Genomic DNA, 18,992 nt, shown 5'->3' with positions numbered 1-18,992 from the left:
TGATTGGTGGGATGAAAGATGAAAGGGAAGCGCGTGAGTACTACGTCATGATCAGGCGGCTCTCCGCGTTCGCGATTTCTTTCTCATGAGCAGCACATTCGAGGCCGCCCATACTTCCTTTCCCCTTCTCATCTTTTAAGTAGGAGCGAAAGGATAATATGTACATATTCATATTTATATATTTCCTGTCCTATTTGAAGCTGCGCTGGTAGATTGTTGTCCTTTCTCGCTTCCTCTCACGCGAGACCTCCGTGTCGAAACCGCTGAGATGAAACCAAAACTAGGAGCTTGCGTTCGCTTCGCGACTGGGATGGATGGATGGGAAAGAAAGGGAGGGACTGGGGGTTGGCAGTATGTTAAAAAAAAAACCACCACCCGCCGATTCGCCAATCTCAGCCCAAGGAATAGGGGCACGTGACTGCCCGCTCGGAACGTGGGCTGGGTGGTTTGCCAGAGTCGTCAGCGCCGCTGAAGAGGTACGAAGAAGAGCCGCTGCCGCTGGCGAGGGAGAGAAACAAACAAAAAAATCCCGCGCGGAGGCTTTGTGGTAGTGGAGGCTGCTCTGCTCGCGCGTGGAAAGTGCCGCGGCGGATGCGCAGGCCGCTGGCGCACTCGCTCCTGGCGGCGGCGAAAGAAGGAGAAGGCGGTGGCGGCTTCTCTCGGGTCCGCACCTGGCTGAGGCGACGGTGGCCGCCTGCTCGCTCCGGGCCTCTTCCGCACCTCCCGCCCGCCCGCCTCTTCCTCCAGCTGCCGAGTGTGTGGCTTCTTTCCTTTCCCCTCTTCTCCCAAACCCTCCAAACAGCCCCTGCCCAGGAACCGGCTCCGTCCTTTTCCTCTTTCCTCGGGTGCGTATTTGCCTCAACGCGGGCAGCCCCATCAGCCTCCCTCCCCCGCCTCTCCTCTTTCCTTCCTGCCCATCCCGCACACAGTCCCTGCCCGAGAGAATCGGAGGACATTTTTTTACCTCTCCACAGCCAACGAAGGGCTTTTTCCCCCTTTAGCGCTACAACCTTTCAATCCCTAATCACGCTTTATTCTTCCCCCCCCCCATAGCCTAAATTTATTTTTCTCTTAATAGGTATCATCTTCCCCTTTTAAAGGAGAGTGTTTGTTTCTTTTCTTCCCCGATCTCCCCCACCTTCTTCAAAAGAGAGTGGACTTTTTGCCTCTTGCCACTTACTTTGTAGGTATTAATTCTATTCTGCTTTTGACCATACACACCTAGACACCCGTTCCTGTAAAGGAGGGGGTTTATTTCTCTTTGCAGTGTTAGAGTTGACATTAATTCCCTTTTAGGCTTCTGCTGCCACCTATTTTCCTATTCATTCTGCAGTCTTTTTAGGCTACACGCACACCAACCTCCTACCCTGCCCAAACGGCACAGTTTCCTGTTATGATAACTCTCACAAGGAGAGTGTCAGTTTTTGTTCCTGAGCTTTTAGAGAAGATATTACCCCCATTTCATTCATTTTCTGCTTGGTAGTTGAGTCCCTTTTTATCCTGAAGGTGTTAGTTCCAATCAACCCCATCTAACATAGACTCTGACACTCCATTATCTACCCTTACTGGGAAAAACTAAACAGCAAGGAAGCATTCCTCATTTTCCAGACCAGCAAAAAAGATTTCTGTGCCCTGCCAAGTTGACCCAAGCCCAATTTGAGCAATGCCCTTTATTCTTTTGTTCTTTCTGTCATAGCAGCCTCTTTCCTCCAACCCCAGGTAAAGGTTTCATTCCCTGTTCCACAGAGACAGGGGTCCCCCTCCCCTAGCTGATAATCTTCATTCATGGTCTCTTTGCACCATTGCTGGGACGGAAGGCCCTGGAAACCTTGGGAACCTTTTCTTGCTAGGTGAGGAAAGCTAAAAAAAAAAAAAAAAGACAGGAGGACCCCTTAGTAATGATTCCAGAGGGTCCATGAGAAGGGAAGAAGGAGCTCTTTCCCAGACAGAAACCTATCACCCTTGCCTGGCCATGGAGTGTGTACAAGTTTCCCCCATGCAGCAGCAAGGGAAAGCTGCTGAGGGGGACCATCTCCTCCTGCTACTGCCGCCTCCTGCTGTGCAGAAGGAAGAGGAGGACATGCTGAGGGGTTCTGATCCATGGGCTGCCTCTCGAGTGGACAGCAGTCAAGGTGGGATGAAACTTCAGGATGCTTTGGACTTTTCGGCCCATCTTCAAAATACGGAAAACCTTCATTCCCAGCACAACCTTCCCACTCTAGGGAGTCATCCTGGCAGAGAGATGGTGGACCATTCTACTGCATGTTCTTCAAAGAAGGATTTGAAAGAGACTGAGGATTGTGGTGTGGCAGAAGAGCAGTTGCAACCATTGGAGAAAGAGACTTTGAGCCATCCACTACAGGAAAAGTCGCTGGCAGATGAGGTGACCTGTAATAAACCCTTTTTGGCCACAGAGTCTGTTGCGACTGCCCGAGAATGCCTTACAGATGCTGACAGATTTTCTCAGCAGAACAACTGTTTGCAGGAAAAATTGGACTCGTCTTCTCAGAACTGTTGTTTAGGCTTGGAAGCAACAAGTGGAGAGAGTCCAGAGGATGACCAAACAAGCCAAGGCTCTCCACCTGCTGATGATGGAAAACTGAAGCCTGGGGCGAAGCATGTCACATTTCCTTCTGATGAAGACATTGTGTCTGGTGCTGTAGAGCCTAAAGATCCTTGGCGGCATGGTAAGCAAGTGTCAACTACTCTAAAGACCCTGCTTCTCTTCTTGGGGCTGGACTAGACTTGTCTAGGCCAGTTACTTTAGTCACAGGATTGGTTTATAGTATGAGAACTGAATATTTGTTTGCATTTGACTTTGTTAGTTTTCTACTGATAGCTCTCAAAGAGTTTTATGATCAAGGGATATACAGAGCAATAAAATCCAATTAAAAACAAGCTCACAATATAAAAACAGAAAGCTGATACAACTAGCTAAACTAAGAAACAACCAACAAACAGCCATGGAAGACTCTTGGAAACAGGAAAGTCTTTTAGCTGTCAGAGGAAGTTCTAGAACAGCCTTCACCAATCTGGTGCCCTCCAGATGTGTTAGACTAAAACTCCAATCAGCCCCAGCTAGGACAGGTGTGCTGTTAATGTTCTTATTTTATACCTAAGGAACTCACGTGTGAGTAATTTGTCCAAGGTCACTCACTGCATCCATGAATAAGCAGAGTTGAATCTAGGGCTCCCAGGTTCAAGTGTAATGCTCTACCCACAGAGTTACCCTGCCTAAATGGCTTTTATAGGGCTGGTTCAGATGTTGTATCAAACATCAAATATCAGTCCCCCTTCCGGCATGACCCCAAGAAGAAATAATAGAACAGTCAGCTTTTGATTAACTATCGCTTGCCATGTTGTCTAAATTTGGACAAACCGTGGTTCATCTTGACTATTGATAGCGGAAACAAGGTAACTTTTAGCTATGGGTAATGAAACTGTCTTCTTATTAACCATAGTTAAGATGAACCACAGTTTAGGGTTTGGACAGTACACTCAAAGTGTGATTAATCTAAAATGGAAGCAGAAGCTTCTCAGTCATGCCTGAAGAAGATAGGAGAGGAAAGAAGCATGTGATCCTGGGTGCAGGAGGTTAGGTTTATGCTCGTAATGCTAAACTGTGGTTTAGCATTGCATCTGAACACTACCATAGTTTGTGTTGCAGTTTTCACTGCTCCGTTATCCAATTTAAAAAGTATGTTGGTTCAGGTAAATTTTAAAAACAATCAATATTAAGTCATATCAGTAATTAACTTTATTGAGAATGCATTGTCATTGAGCATTTTTTTATTAGTGAACGATACTCTAGTTCATTGATTCTCAAACAGTGCACCCAGGCACACTGATGCACCCTAAGAGGTGGCTAGGTGTGCCTCAAATATTATGAAAGTATATTTTAAAAATGAGAAGAAACCCATCTGTATAGGGTAAGTAATAGTTTTCTATAGTTTATTTTTATTCATAGTTTAAAATATATTAATATGTTTTTAATTTTGTACACAAAGTGCGCCAGAAATTTTTTATATGTTTTACAGTGCGCCGTGAACCAAAGAAGTTTGAGAACCACTGCTCTAGTTATTATATGCAGGGCTGAAAAAGTCCTGGATGCCTGGTTGATAAAAATGTTATGCTTCTCACATAATGCCAAACTACAGCTGAGCCTCTATTTTGCATGCTCACTACTCCCCTCCTGTCCTCAATTACTTATTTATTCTTCCATGCAAACCAGTAATGTTTGGAAGTTGGTTTGCAGTCTAGGACTGAGGGGAAAGCAGAAACCATATTTTACTGGTTTGTATATAACTGCAACTATGGTTTTCACTTTTATTTTATTTAGAAAAAAATATGCACTACTTAATCAGAAAACTCTTAACAGTGTATGTTATAAAAGAACATAACTAACTGCAGAAGTTAGCTAGTTAAAGCAGAGAAGGATGACTGGAGATAAGGAGAGTGCATGCTGCCCTGGGCTCCTACTGGGAGGAAGGGTAAGATATAAATTTAATAAATAAATAGAGGACAAGGGTTGTTCTTGTGCCAAATCATAGTTTGGTGTTGCATCTGAACCAAGCCATTTTAATGAGAGAATGATTTTGAATTACTGATTTGAATAGTGGAAGAACAGGACTGTTTTCTTTTACCAAAGCAGAACGAGAGAATAAGGTTTTGGAGTATATGTCTAACTTGTTTAATTTCTGTTAACCACAGTGGTGGATGGTTGCAGACCATAGTTGTAACCACAGTGTTGTGTTCCAATAGAGTTGTCTGTGTCTGTAAGACCAAAATGTTTCAGTTATGCCCTGGAGGTAGGATAGCGAAGACTTATTTAGTTTGGAAGACGATTTTGGGAAATCTTAGGGCTATAATGAATATACAAATTATGTTAACAAAATTCAACTTTCATATAATTGACATCTTTCAAGAGCATGACAGCTGCTATACCAAAGTATTCTGAAACAGTTATCCCTGGAAACTTGATTCAGGCTTTAGGGAGTGTTTAAAAAACAACCACTTAAAGTATTTAGGCAGAAATCACAAGATATTTGCAAGGGAGGTGCTGATTCATAGGGTCGCCACAAGTCGTAATCGACTTGAAGGCACATAACAACAACAATTGTTTCTAATCCTCTAGAATGGTTACTTTTTGTTTTTCTTTAAAACACATCTTTACAACCGTGATTTTAAAAAATCTCATCTGTCACGAAAACTGACACATCTCCATAAGCGAATATGCGTTGTGGTGGTGGAGCTTCATTGAGACAGGAGTTTCTAGCCATTCTTAAATTGGTCTTCAGCTGTGGCAGGCAATGCCACAGACGTGTCCAGTAGCTGCAGATATAGCCACTGCACAGTTGCATGCTATACTAACTGGCATCTGTAGCTGCGTATAAGGAACCCTGGGCTAGGCTATTTTCACTGAAGTCAGTAGATCAAGTTCAACTCAGTTCCCCTTGCAGCTCCTTATGCATTATTGGTTTGTTGATTTATTGGATTTCTTACCTGCCCTTCACCATAAGCCCCCATAAAGTGTGCAGGAGTTGCATTGTGTGCATGGGAATGCTGCAGTAGCAGAAGCTTCCTCATTTGGTACATCAGTTCATTGTGCTTATTTCTGTGCATTCGCTGAACTGCTATCCTCTGAAAGTGGAACGGGGGAAGCTTTCTTGCATGAGAATACTGTGGATGTATTGGAGAGCCCCTGGAACACTGTATCAGTATTTTGCACAATGCCTGTATGTTGTGGGTAAGGGTACTTTGTTACAGATGTCTATGTAGCTTCCTGAAGTGGTTGTCATGTAAAAGCAGTGACTGATTCTGATAGAGTCAGTAGGAGCTGTTTACTGTATTAATTTCATGTTCAATATCAAATGCCCTTCTAAATCGGATTATAGCAAAGAACGATAAGGAGATTGCAGAGAAGCTAAATGAATTCTTTGCATCTGTCTTCACAGTGGAAGATATAGGGCAGATCCCTGAACCTGAACTAACATTTGCAGGAAGGGATTCTGAGGAACTGAGACAAATAGTGGTAACGAGAGAGGAAGTTCTAGGCTTAATGGACAATATAAAAACTGTCAAATCACCGGGCCCGGATGGCATCCACCCGAGAGTTCTCAAAGAACTCAAATGTGAAATTGCTGATCTGCTCACTAAAATATGTAACTTGTCCCTCAGGTCCTCCTCCATGCCTGAGGACTGGACAGTGGCAAATGTAACGCCAATATTCAAAAAGGGATCCAGAGGGGATCCCGGAAATTACAGGCCAGTTAGCTTAACTTCTGTCCCTGGAAAACTGGTAGAAAGTATTATTAAAGCTAGATTAACTAAGCACATAGAAGAACAAGCCTTGCTGAAGCAGAGCCAGCATGGCTTCTGCAAGGGAAAGTCCTGTCTCAGTAACCTATTAGAATTCTTTGAGAGTGTCAACAAGCATATAGATAGAGGTGATCCAGTGGACATAGTGTACTTAGACTTTCAAAAAGCGTTTGACAAGGTACCTCACCAAAGACTTCTGAGGAAGCTTAGCAGTCATGGAATAAGAGGAGAGGTCCTCTTGTGGATAAGGAATTGGTTAAGAAGCAGAAAGCAGAGAGTAGGAATAAACGGACAGTTCTCCCAATGGAGGGCTGTAGAAAGTGGAGTCCCTCAAGGATCGGTATTGGGACCTGTACTTTTCAACTTGTTCATTAATGACCTAGAATTAGGAGTGAGCAGTGAAGTGGCCAAGTTTGCTGACGACACTAAATTGTTCAGGGTTGTTAAAACAAAAAGGGATTGTGAAGAGCTCCAAAAAGATCTCTCCAAACTGAGTGAATGGGCGGAAAAATGGCAAATGCAATTCAATATAAACAAGTGTAAAATTATGCATATTGGAGCAAAAAATCTTAATTTCACATATACGCTCATGGGGTCTGAACTGGCGGTGACCGACCTGGAGAGAGACCTCGGGGTTGTAGTGGACAGCACGATGAAAATGTCGACCCAGTGTGCGGCAGCTGTGAAAAAGGCAAATTCCATGCTAGCGATAATTAGGAAAGGTATTGAAAATAAAACAGCCGATATCATAATGCCGTTGTATAAATCTATGGTGCGGCCGCATTTGGAATACTGTGTACAGTTCTGGTCGCCTCAAAAGGATATTATAGAGTTGGAAAAGGTTCAGAAGAGGGCAACCAAAATGATCAAGGGGATGGAGCGACTCCCTTACGAGGAAGGGAGCATTTGGGGCTTTTTAGTTTAGAGAAAAGGCGGGTCAGAGGAGACATGAGAGAAGTGTATAAAATTATGCATGGCATTGAGAAAGTGGATAGAGAAAAGTTCTTCTCCCTCTCATAATACTAGAACTCGTGGACATTCAAAGAAGCTGAATGTTGGAAGATTCAGGACAGACAAAAGGAAGTACTTCTTTACTCATCGCATAGTTAAACTATGGAATTTGCTCCCACAAGATGCAGTAATGGCCACCAGCTTGGACGGCTTTAAAAGAAGATTAGACCAATTCATGGAGGACAGGGCTATCAATGGCTACTAGCCGTGATGGCTGTGCTGTGCCACCCTAGTCAGAGGCAGCATGCTTCTGAAAACCAGTTGCCGGAAGCCTCAGGAGGGGAGAGTGTTCTTGCACTCATGTCCTGCTTGCGGGCTTCCCCCAGGCACCTGGTTGGCCACTGTGAGAACAGGATGCTGGACTAGATGGGCCACTGGCCTGATCCAGCAGGCTCTTCTTATGTTCTTATGTATATATGTAACGTTTGCACTCAGCCTTCAGTCAGATTGATGGCATTTCAGAGCACCTTGCTAGAATTTTTCTGCCCAATCTTCTCAGTGCAGGAATTTAGGGCTTGTTCTCTGAAGGATTCTGCACCGCCTTGTTGAAAACCAGAATGGTTTCTCAGCACATGCCAGCAGTTCTGTTGGTAGCTGAACATTGTGTGCATAATCTGTTCTTATGGAAAATGTTTCCCTCTTTATTTTACCCCCCCCCAACCATGAAGGTTGTCACTCAGTTAGCTTTTGTTAGCTAGTATTAGCTTCTTGTATAGTTTTGTGTTGTTTTATATTCGGCTAAAATGCAGGACTGAAAGGGCAAGAGACCTTAACGGTGCACATAAGATAAGTTATGTCCCAGCACATGTTGAGTATTAACTTTTTAGGGACAACCAGAAAAACAAGGCTCATGCACAAACCATTAACAGCTCAGTATGAAAACGAATGTCAAAACTTGTATTGTGTATCTTGAAAATGAACAATAGGAGTGTGAAAGCAAAGGAGAGGGGCCCATAGCTGAGTGGTAGAGCTCATGCATTGCATACAAATGTCCCAAGTTCAATTCCTGTTATCTTCAATTAGGGCTAGAAAAGACTCCTATCTGAAACCCTGGAGACACACTACATTACGGAGCAGGATATCTGACTCAGTATAAGGACGTTTTCTATGTCCCTATATTTAATATAAAATAACCACCCAGCAGGTGGACTTGAGAAAAACATTTATCTAAAACCAAAAGCAATGGATAACAAAATATATGCCTTCCATTAAAAAAAACCCTAAAATTCTGTGTGTGCAGCTTTTGCATATTCACCTCTGTTGATGACTGAAAAGTTTTCATCATGGAACCACAGCAATTGGAATTATAGCTTTTTGGTTGCGTTCGGATGCACAGGAACATCCAACAAAACACACTAATATTGATGTTTCCCTGAAAGGAAGAAGTATTCATACAAATATTGAGGCAATGAGGGGTCTTTAGTTGCCATTCATATGTATTTTCCATTTGTTGAAAAAGCAGTGAAACGACTTTCAAGATCTCATCCTATATTTACTGGAGAATTGTTTTGTTGTCCTCATGTGCTATATTCTTTGGCTATTCCCAGTATTGTACATAGCTGTTTTTGTTGTTTAATTTTCTGTTTGTATTGTATTATTTGGACTATTTCAGTATTTGTCAATATTTTGGTGGCCTTAGTTTTCTTTGTTTATCCAACTCCATATAAGGAAGCTTTACTAATTTCCTACTATAAAATAACCTCCCATATATCTGGAAGACAGGTGAATTTGAGAAAAACATTGATCTAAAAACTCCCTCCCCCAAAAAACTCTGTATGTGCATCATACATAGTGTAACTTACCAAAATACTCAAATTCACAACAACTAAATTCTCTTGAAAAACATTGGTGTTCTTGCCACTGAGCCATGGGAAGGAATAGAAGCTGAATAATCAGCAGGGCTTTTGAATCTGAAGCCACCCAGATGACCAGCAACAGCACAAAAATTACTAGTCCACAAAGTCCATACTAGCTTGTCTTCCTGCTCATGGCAATGTTAGTAATTTGTGCGACATTCAGACCCTGAAAATAAAGGAGGCCTGGAGGAGCCCCACCTCTCATCTCATTTGCAGATATTTACAGTATTTGCCTGAGCACCTGGAGGAGATTCTTCCTGTCTATATGAGGTCCGATGCACGGCATCTGACAAGCCTGAAAATAAATATGTGTGTGTGGACATGGCTAGAGAGTTGGAGGGAGCATCTTCTCGAAGGTACAGGTTTGTGACACAGATATCATTGAGACTTGTTAGCCACGGCTGCTTTAATGTTTAGTACCACCTATAGACGTGTTGCAGCTGAAGTTCAGAACAACTGAAACAACACTATCTCTTGCCCCGAGGCCCTAAAATTTAAAAGCAGGGAGGATAAGACCTAGGCTGAAAGTAAATCCCATTGAACCCAGTGAAGCTTACTTCTGAGTAGACATGTATTGGATTGCAGCCTTAATCAAAGCTTTGAAGAGGGATCTCTGGAGGGAAAAATGGAGACGACTTAGCTTAATGTTTAGCTATGGTGCTTACCATTTTCTGCTTGCCTGGGGCAAGTTGTAGCCTGTCTGCACAAGCAGCCAAGTAATAAGCATACAAGTCTGCCTGCTGTTTCTGCTGCACTCCTACTTTCTAGCAACAGTCAGAGAACCATGCAACACTCCCCAACGTAAGCATAGTGGTGATGCTGTAGATCAAGAAGTCCTCGGTTCAAATCTGGCCACTGCCACAAATTCACAACATGGGCAAACCTCTCTCAGCCTCACCACCCCCTCATCTACCATATGAAGACAGTGACCTGTCTTACAGGGTTGTTGCAAGTACACCTTAGATATTGTTCTGAAGTGCTTTGAACACCCTTACACAGTATATGCATGTAAAGTATTAATCATCATTGTTGTCTTAATATTTCTATTGCTTTGGGAAACAAAACATAGCAGGGCCTCAGTCTCTTCTGTTCCTTCCTCTGACACACAGCAGCAGGAGAAGGGAGCCAAAGACGGATGGGGGGCTGTGCTGCATGTGAGTGCCCATCCCTGCTGAACTAACCTGCAAGACTGAGCTGCGGCACCACGTCACATGCATGTGAAGTGATTTGTGAAAAAGCAAGCCTGCTTTTGTTATGCATTTTCATGGCTCTCAGTCCCACATTCTTCAGTTGCCCTCAGCAAGAGAAGGGAGGCATCCTCTCAGCACACCAGGCAAATGATAGGTGTCAAGAAGAAGGAGGTGTGATGCTTTTTTGACATGTTCATCTCCACTTGGGGTATATTCAGAAATCCCTGAGTTGGTTTCGCACTGGCACACCAGTTGTGCAACCTACCCGTACAGTCCACGTTGTGTTGTGGGTTGGTTGCAACCATAGCGTGTTAGCTAGGCACACAGTTTCCCCTGCAGTGTAGTCCCATCACTGTGTCAGTTGTACATGCAAAGACTAGGGGGGTGGTTTTGAGGCTTGGCAGTCCTGCATCCTATCCCATGCTTTTGTTTCAGGGTTAGAGTTCTAGACGGCAGCCATCAAAGGGGTGGGTGGGTTTATTTTCTCTGACTAATAGCTCGCATGTCTTTTCTTTGAAAAGTATTGTTCTCGGGTTTCTCGGTGTTGCTGTGGCTGATTTCTTTATCCAGGTATCTCCATAAACACTACTTTTCTTGTGTTCCTTCTAATTGTGCCTGCGGCATGTGTTGCCTACACTGTTTTGGTTCCTGTTTTTCTTGACACCTGTCAGGTCTTGTTACCAAGATAATCCTTGCCCATCCATAAGCTATAGCTGCTTGTCTGAGCCAAAGAAATGTCTCTTTTTTTCACCTCATTTGACTGAAAAGGATGCTAAAGATGAAAGCCAGCTTACCACATGAGCTTTAGGAGAGCTCACATTTTTTCTTAATATTCTATTCCACCCTATGTCAGCTGCTGGATTAACACTGAACTTTGCTACTGCTACTATGTCAAGCTTACCCAGCACTCATATTCCACTCTAGTACAGTGAATGTCAGTCAGCTGAACACAGGCCTGCACAGCTTGAGACCCACTAAACCAAAAACAACCAACTAAGCAAGCTTTTGGCCTTCTAGATACTTGACAGCCCTCACCCCTTTTCCTGCAGCCTCAAACAGGCAACACAATCAAGAGGCTTACCAAGCCTCTTGTGGGCAACTGTCCCTGTGACTGCATTTGGCCAGGCTGGTGAGAAGCTCTGCAGGCCTGGTCTGATAAAGTACATTGTCTACCACCAGGACCAGCAGTACATCTGCTGTTGAAGCCAGGCCTGAGTCAGGGCCTTTTCCTAGCCACCATCAAGGTGGGAAGGGAAAGCAGTTTCTAGTACAACAATCTCTCTACACCAGTTGCAGGACCCTCCTTTGACTCCAGCTTGCGCTGTAGGATCCATTTTCCTTAACTATACTGTACATGTTAATCTTTCTCCTTGTCTTTCTGGGTGACCAGCTGCGAAGGACAATAGGACTCCTTTACTTTATAAGAATTGCTCTGGTGGATCCAACCATGAATCCCATCTTATCCAACATTTTGTTTCCCAGAGTGGCCAGCCAGGTGCTTCTGAAAATCCCATAGCCCATACAGGCAACAACTGGGATTAACTGCCTCTGAACCTAGAGTCTCCATTTGGCTGTTGTGGCCAATAATTGAAACACCTCCATGCATTTGTCTAATCTCTCTTTAGAGCCATCTAATCGCTACTGCAGTATCCTGTGGCAGCAAATTCCACCAGTCACGTGGAAGAGGGAATTTCAGCAGCTACAGTTTCTCCCCATCTTGCACGTGACACGATGCACCTACCAAAAATCTCTCTTGAATCAGCAATTAAAAGGTACATAAGGTGTATCCTGCTTTGCATCTGATCATCTCTCTCAAAAAACAAAACCCCAAGCCATCATAAAGCAGAAAGGTAGTGCCAACTAGTCTGACCCATTTTTGGTCCGGTCATGACCCACTTACACATCCTGGTCATCCCACTGAGAATTAATTCTCAAAACCTGTAGCTAAAAACGTGAAAGCCTAAGGATGAAAAGTAGGGTGGGAAGACTGGTCTACCCCTGCCCCCCATTTCCCCCCAGGCTTCTTCACATCTCTCTCTGTGGTCTTCAGCCAGACCCAGGATCTTGTCTCTGATTCCAAACAGCAAAGAGGCCCTTCCTCTTCCTCCTAGTACTACTGCTACTAACATTTATACAGTGCTTTAAAAAAAAAAAAACCCACCCCCACCCCCCAAAAAATAGACCCAGGCTCATAGTCTAAAAATTCAGTGTTTAATTTTATTATTTGTGTCTTTTCTCTTGACCTGTTTGTTCTAGGCGATTTAATCCAGTTATGAAGGAAGATTTTGGTTCTGTACCACATGTCTGTCATTCAACAGCAGCAATGCCAAAGATGGCAATCTGTATCTGCAAACAATATTTTAGCAACTTTGGTCTTCACTAATGTCACATGCAGGGGCCAACATAAACATACCCTGTTTCTTTCCCTGCTCCCCTCTTCAAAAACGGTCATATTGCCACTGTTGAGGTTGCGACACGCCAGTTGGAAAAATCACTGCTCCAGATATTTTGGACTATGGCTCCCATCAGCCAGTTGGTGAGAGTTGTAGTCCAAAACATCTGGAGGGCACATAGGTTGAGTAAGGCTGCTCTACGCCAACTCCTTGAACTGGTGTGAAGCCTGGTGCTGTAGCTGTTGTATAGGGTCTCCTGGACAATCCTTTGCTATGTTCCTGAGCATGACCCTCCTGTTCTCCGCCTTGCCTGCCTGGCACTCTGCCCACAACAAGAGAGTTGGCTTGCCTGCCACAGTTGTCTCCAGCTCTGGCCTGCAGTGGAAGCGGCTAACCATGGATAAACAGTGGCCATCACTCACCTATGAAATCATTTTATAGAGGAATGACTTGGTTATCAATGGTTCCTTTCCAGTTGCCACCGATAGCTTACATAGTTTGAATTGGCCTCAAAGCAAGGGAAGATAAGGTGACCTTTTCTGAAAGTGCTTTGGCACTTCAAATTGGTCCAACTGGTTAGGAAACATTTAAACTGAATCTGGCAGGGCGAGATAATAAACTGGCTTATGGGCTGCATGGAGCCTCCGAGGCAGTTTTGTATGGTCCGTGGGAATGACAGATTTTATTTTTTTTAAAAAGAAAGCTTCTAGTGCTTATGATTCCAAAAGTGTGGCAAGGAGTGTGCTACCCCATTAAAGCTCCTGCCTCTGCTGGCCACTTAGGACTTCTCAGCCCAAGGACCCCACCTCTGGCCCTTGCCTTTTCTACCTCCATCTTTGTCTCTCATGCCCTCCCGTGTCTTTGGACGCACACACCTTGACAGTAAAAAAAAGGGGTGGAGTGGGTGGAGTGATCCACCTTAAATCAAAGCATTAAAACCTCCTTGCAGGTTCTGATCTATCAGTTGAAGACTATTGAGATGGGGTTATTTTCAGCCCAATGGAGAACTGGAACCTATCAGAGGAACCAGAAGCACTGTCACTGGTTGAGAGATGGGCCTGGGAGCTTTGCAAGGAGTGATATGAGAGAGAGGGTGATTGGAGGTGGGTGGAGCTAGGCCAGGACAACATAGCCTATGACACATCAAAGGAAAAGTAGCCATACGTGGGAACTTTCCAGGAGCTTGCCAACACCCCCTCCAATATTTGCAGCCTGAGGGGAGTGGGATGTTTGAAGCTGCAATTGGTTTGTTGTGTAGGTTGCAGCTAAGACAAGTATGGTTCTCTTCCCACCCCTCTTTCCTCACCTTAGGAACCAAAATTAGGCTGAAATGTTTGATAGCAAGAGGCACACTCTAATTATGAGTAGCAAGGTTGGCCTCAGGTTGTAGAAACTGTCTCTCAAACCCAGCACCCTCTTTTCCAAATTATTATCTTGGAACTGCTTCTGCCCAGTGACTGTGTAGTCTGTTTGGGTTCATACTATGATGCGGTTTTGTTCACTGTGTTGGCACAAGCTGGAGCGTTGCCTTTCTAGGGGGCCCTTTGCCTTAAAAACCTCAGCTGAGTCATGTCTGGTCATGACGGTTAATGATTTCCCTAGGATGCCTTGTGTAAGCAAGCAGCTCCCAGCTTGCTCAACTTTGAGAACCTGTGGAGCCTGTGCTCTTGCAGAACAAACTTTGAAAGCTTTTGATTATTTTTTTACGTTTTGGAAAGCAATTCGTGTTTATAATAAGATACAGGAAATTGCAGACTGTGCACTACCTCTATACCCCCAATTAAATCTACTGGCTGACAGTGTTGTCATCTAAATTGGATGTGAGTTGTGACTGTCAAAGGCAGATAAGAATTAAGTTGTTTTCTAAAAATAAACCCCTTTGTTATTTATAGCCTGTCTTGTTTTAGGGCTAAGAAATTTCAGGGCTGCAACCTGTGGCCCTCCAGATGTTGCTGAACTACAACTCCCATCAGCCCCAGCAAACATAGCCAATGGCCAGGGATTATGAGAGGTATAGTCCAGCAACATCTGGAGGGCCAAAGGTTCCCCACACCTGACTTAATTGGTTAGATTAAGCCATGAATAAGACTTTTAATTGACTAAGATAAGCTCCATATTAATCAGGCAACAAATTAATAAAATACGCATTTAAAATATAAGTACTTACATGCACACACAACTGCAGATGACAAACTCCATCTTAGGAGAGGCGTTCACTTTTCCCTCTTGTGCAGGAGGAAATGCCACTTCTAAGCTGATGCATCATCTAAACATGAACAATGTATGGTTTTTGCTTCAAAACTACTAGTTTTACTTGTATGTAAATATAATCAATCAGTGAATTGAGTAAGATTGATTTAATTTATTTTATTTTATTGGATAGAAATTATTTGTTACGTTAGCATCCCACTCTTCTTTCAAGTCACTAAGTATGACAGGTGAGCTTTGTCACAACCCAGTGAAGTAGGCTAGACCAAGAGGGAAGTGAATTTCCTGAGGCCACACACTCTGTGAGCATCAGGCACTGAAATGCCCAACTCTGGTAGCACAGCAGAACAATAGCTGGCAAGCACCGCCTGCCTCTTGAACTCAGTCCTGGGCTTTCATTCCAGGTTTCTGCAGGAACTGTGCCTATACAAATACTGAATCACTGGCGCATCTTGCCCAATCTGTTTCTATGGAGGATAGATCTGTCGACAGCTTTGAACCATGAAAGGTAAATGGCATCTCTGTATGGTGAGAAGCACCCTCCTTTTATATATGAGATGCTAGGAACAGAACATAGGGGCTGTTTCTTTCACGTCCTGTCGTATGCTTCTGAGATGGCACTCTGCTGTGGTAGCAAAGTGCTGGATTAGACAGATATTTTGGCCTGCCCAGCAGGCCTGTTACATTTGCGTTGTCTACTCCAATGTGGTGCCCTCCAGTTGTTGTTGGACACCAGCTCCCATAGAGTTGGGAGTTCAACAACATCTGGAGGCACCATGTTGGCTACACCTGGTCTACTCTGGCTGGAATCATCTTTTACCTATTTTTTTTTAATTGGCAATGATGAGAATCAAACTTGGGATCTCAAGCATGCAAAATGTGTGCTTTGCTGAAGAAGCCATGGGCAGTTCTTAGTTGGCCAGCAATTATTAGCTTGCTGTGCGGGGGTCCCTATGGTTCCCTGGGCTGTACGAGGTCTCTCCCTGCCAAGATCAGCTGAGCTTTGAGCCAAGGGCCCCCACATCTGTATGCCTGTGCCCCTTGTGGCAAGCCATTCAAGGCTTAACCCCGCGTAATGTTGAGGATGGAGCTGTACTACGAGAAACGTGGTATTGCCACAGATAAGGGCATCTCTATACCAAGGCTCCCCGTCATTTATTGTTTTTTAATTCAGATTGATTTACCATAATGGTTTTTGTTTAAAAATTTGTATATAACAAAACATGTAAAGAATATTCTGGATTTGTTTTGTTCATAAAAAGTTTAAAGTTTCAATAAAAAGTATTTAAAAAAAGAAGGAAACAAGACCAAGGTCTCCCACTTCCCGTCTAATGTGTAGCAAAACATTTCCAGAATCCTGACACCATTGTGCTGTGTGTTTCCCTACCAATGCAAGCCACTGAAGCAGACATTCAGCCTATTGAGATCAGGGGCAAATCTTACAATATGCTGCAGATTGGGAGAACTTGGCACAAAGATGCCATTTTTGGCAGGAACCCCATATTTCTCATAATTTGGCATTCCACGCTAAGCTGCCTCTTGTGTGGGGAATTCTAGCCAGAACCTGCTCATCCCACTGTCTTCAATTAGAACTCAAAAGATGTTCTGCTCCTGCTCCACTCTTGAACCAGTTGCTTATGTTCTCTCTCTCTCTCCCCCCCACACTCTAACTTGTGGGTCAGAACCGAGGGCCTGCCTGATCTCTAGTGTTTTTATTCACTGGCGGATGGTTTTGTTTGCTTGTGAGAAAGACAGATCTTGGTAAGCTCAGCAAAGCAAGAGGCTGGGAAGGGGTTAAAGTCAGTTAACGTCTGGGTCGTGACTCTTGGCTGAAATCCCAGATGGAAAATGAGTACAGGAACAAACAATATTTTTGCCTGAGCAGGAGCTGAAATGTCAAGAGCTGAGCTTGTGGGTAAGGATCCGGGGGCTGTGAGTTGGAAAGCTCCCTAGATCGAGAGCGACCGCAGACACTGGCAACGTTTAGTTTTCCTTGCATCCTTTCTCTGTTGCCTGGTGCTTCTTAGTAACTGTGATGTCATTAGCTTTCACGGAAAGAGTTGCCTCGTGAAGTAACTTTCTACAGGCTCTGTTATAGTCATTCATTTTCTGTGTGTGCAATTTGTGCAAAAGGCTTGCCTGCGTTAAGTTGTATGTTCCACTTCTTACTCCCCTGTTAGCCACCCTGGGAGCATAAATCTGTGTTGAAGGTACAGGATATAAATTATGTAAATAAATATATTAGCCTGGTCAAAACTGCATCATGCTGGGTCTGCCAGTGTTACACATTTATATTTTTGCCTTGATATCTTCCATGCCTTTCTTGAATTGTGGAATTCAAGGCAGTGTATGTGGAGTTCCCAGCAGTCTCTCATCCAGGCACTGACAAGAGCCAGACCTGCATTGCACCTTCAGACTGGATAACTTGGGCCAGAGGTCACAAAATGCGTGTCACAGTGTTGGTGCTGCTCACTTTTATGCTTTAGAAGAACATCTCCACTTTTTGCTCCCTTGTCAGAAGATCTTGTCAGACTGTGTTCTTGTCAAGTTGGGTAATCGCAAAGGTGGTCTGTAGCAGCCTCTCTTTGCTCAGGCTGGTGAGCAAGTGGAACTCCAAGAGCCTCATCTGATCTACTCTAGCCAACGCTTGTTAAGGTGCTTCCTTGGGGATCTGGCCAGTTCCTTCCTTGAGCTGAGCTGCTTGGTGTTGATGATGCACAAGCTAGTTCCCTGCCTAACATCCCAAGTCCAGGACCAACTGCGCTCAAGTCCAGATGAACTGGTTCTTCAGTCTAAACACATACAGATGCAACTACAGCTGAGAGTTATTGGACCCAGGACAACACTGTCTCTTTGAGGAATTGATTTTTGTGGCAGCTGCTTTCTTGTAGCAAATTGAGGTTCACTTACGGTTTCGGGTACCGTGCTGGAAGCATATAGATGACACAGGCATTGTGTGCAAACAGTGAAAGCCAGCCAGGGAGGGGCGCGCTGAGTAGTCTATCAAGAGAGGCAGAACGCATGGCAGGTTGTTGCAGAGGGATTCCCCATCTATGGAGAAACCAGGCAGGCCAGCCAAGGTAATCTCCTTGTGCCAGTAGGCAAGAGCGGGTCATACCGTACGCCCTGACTCCTTAGCAAAGCTTCTTGGTCAGCTTTAGCTATTAAATCTGAGGGGCTCTGCTGGTCTGGCACCTCTGTAGAGACTTTAATCTAGCCACCCCCGCACCTCACTTGACACATGTGGACACTGACCTTACACTCCCTCTACCCGTTATTTATTTAGCTAAATGGTTCCTTCCATCAGCCGACACTGAGGATGGTTTTTTCCTCGTCCTTTCAAAGTCTGATTTGTCATCTTTCTTGTGGTCACAGCCTCCTGGAATCTTCCCTTTTTCTTCTTCCCTCCATGTCTTTCTCAGCCCCCCCCCTTGTGTGTGCGTTTCAAATCCTAACAACCTCTTCTGTGTGTGTGTGTGTTTGTAAATACATTTACTAATAAAGCCTGCCAAAAAAATACCCTGTTCAGACATAAAAGGAAATACTGTGCGGGTTTAAGCCCTCAGGGGAGGGGGGGAATCCTGTGTTTGCTCTGGACTTTAGTGTAAGCTTTGTATTACTGAGCTGATCTGGGCTGGCCTCCAAGTACAGACGGCTACAGTAAGCAGATCTGTCCTCTTCCCGCTCCCCCCTCCGCAACTATCCTGCTGCATGCTGCTGCAATCGGGGAAACAAGCCTGGTCTCTCATACAACTCCTCATTTCACTGAGTTGGCCGTTGTTAGCATTTCCCCAAGCGTAAAAAGATCAAAAATAAGCTGGACGCCGCGGATACTTTCTGGGAATAAATAAGTCGGGGCGTGTTTTTAAAAATTGTGTTTAGTGTTTATTAGTTGCCTTTCCAGATGCATGTAGCGCTTGTAGTGGGGTGGCTGTGACTTACCTTCAGCATTTTTATTTTATGTGTTCAATAACCCTTGTAGTACTGCAAGCTTTAATGAGTAGAATTGCCCACTA

General features: G+C 44.2%; 1 protein-coding gene across 2 annotated transcripts in view; it reads left to right on the top strand.

Moving 5' to 3' along the window:
• The first annotated feature begins 64 nt into the window (after positions 1 to 64).
• Positions 65 to 18,992, top strand: part of PPP1R37 (protein phosphatase 1 regulatory subunit 37) — a 51,887-nt gene continuing 32,959 nt past the window's right edge. For both annotated transcript variants that reach the window (XM_061596592.1, XM_061596591.1), the window contains exon 1: positions 65 to 2,687. In XM_061596592.1, coding sequence (XP_061452576.1) covers positions 1,916 to 2,687 — 772 coding nt within the window. In that variant the 5' untranslated portion in view covers positions 65 to 1,915. The remainder of the gene's footprint in view (positions 2,688 to 18,992) is intronic.

This window comes from Rhineura floridana, chromosome 15 (genome assembly GCF_030035675.1).
Source record: "Rhineura floridana isolate rRhiFlo1 chromosome 15, rRhiFlo1.hap2, whole genome shotgun sequence".
NCBI lineage: Eukaryota > Metazoa > Chordata > Lepidosauria > Squamata > Rhineuridae > Rhineura > Rhineura floridana.
The sequence above is the reverse complement of the archived record's forward strand: the minus strand, read 5'-3'. Positions and strand labels throughout refer to the sequence as shown.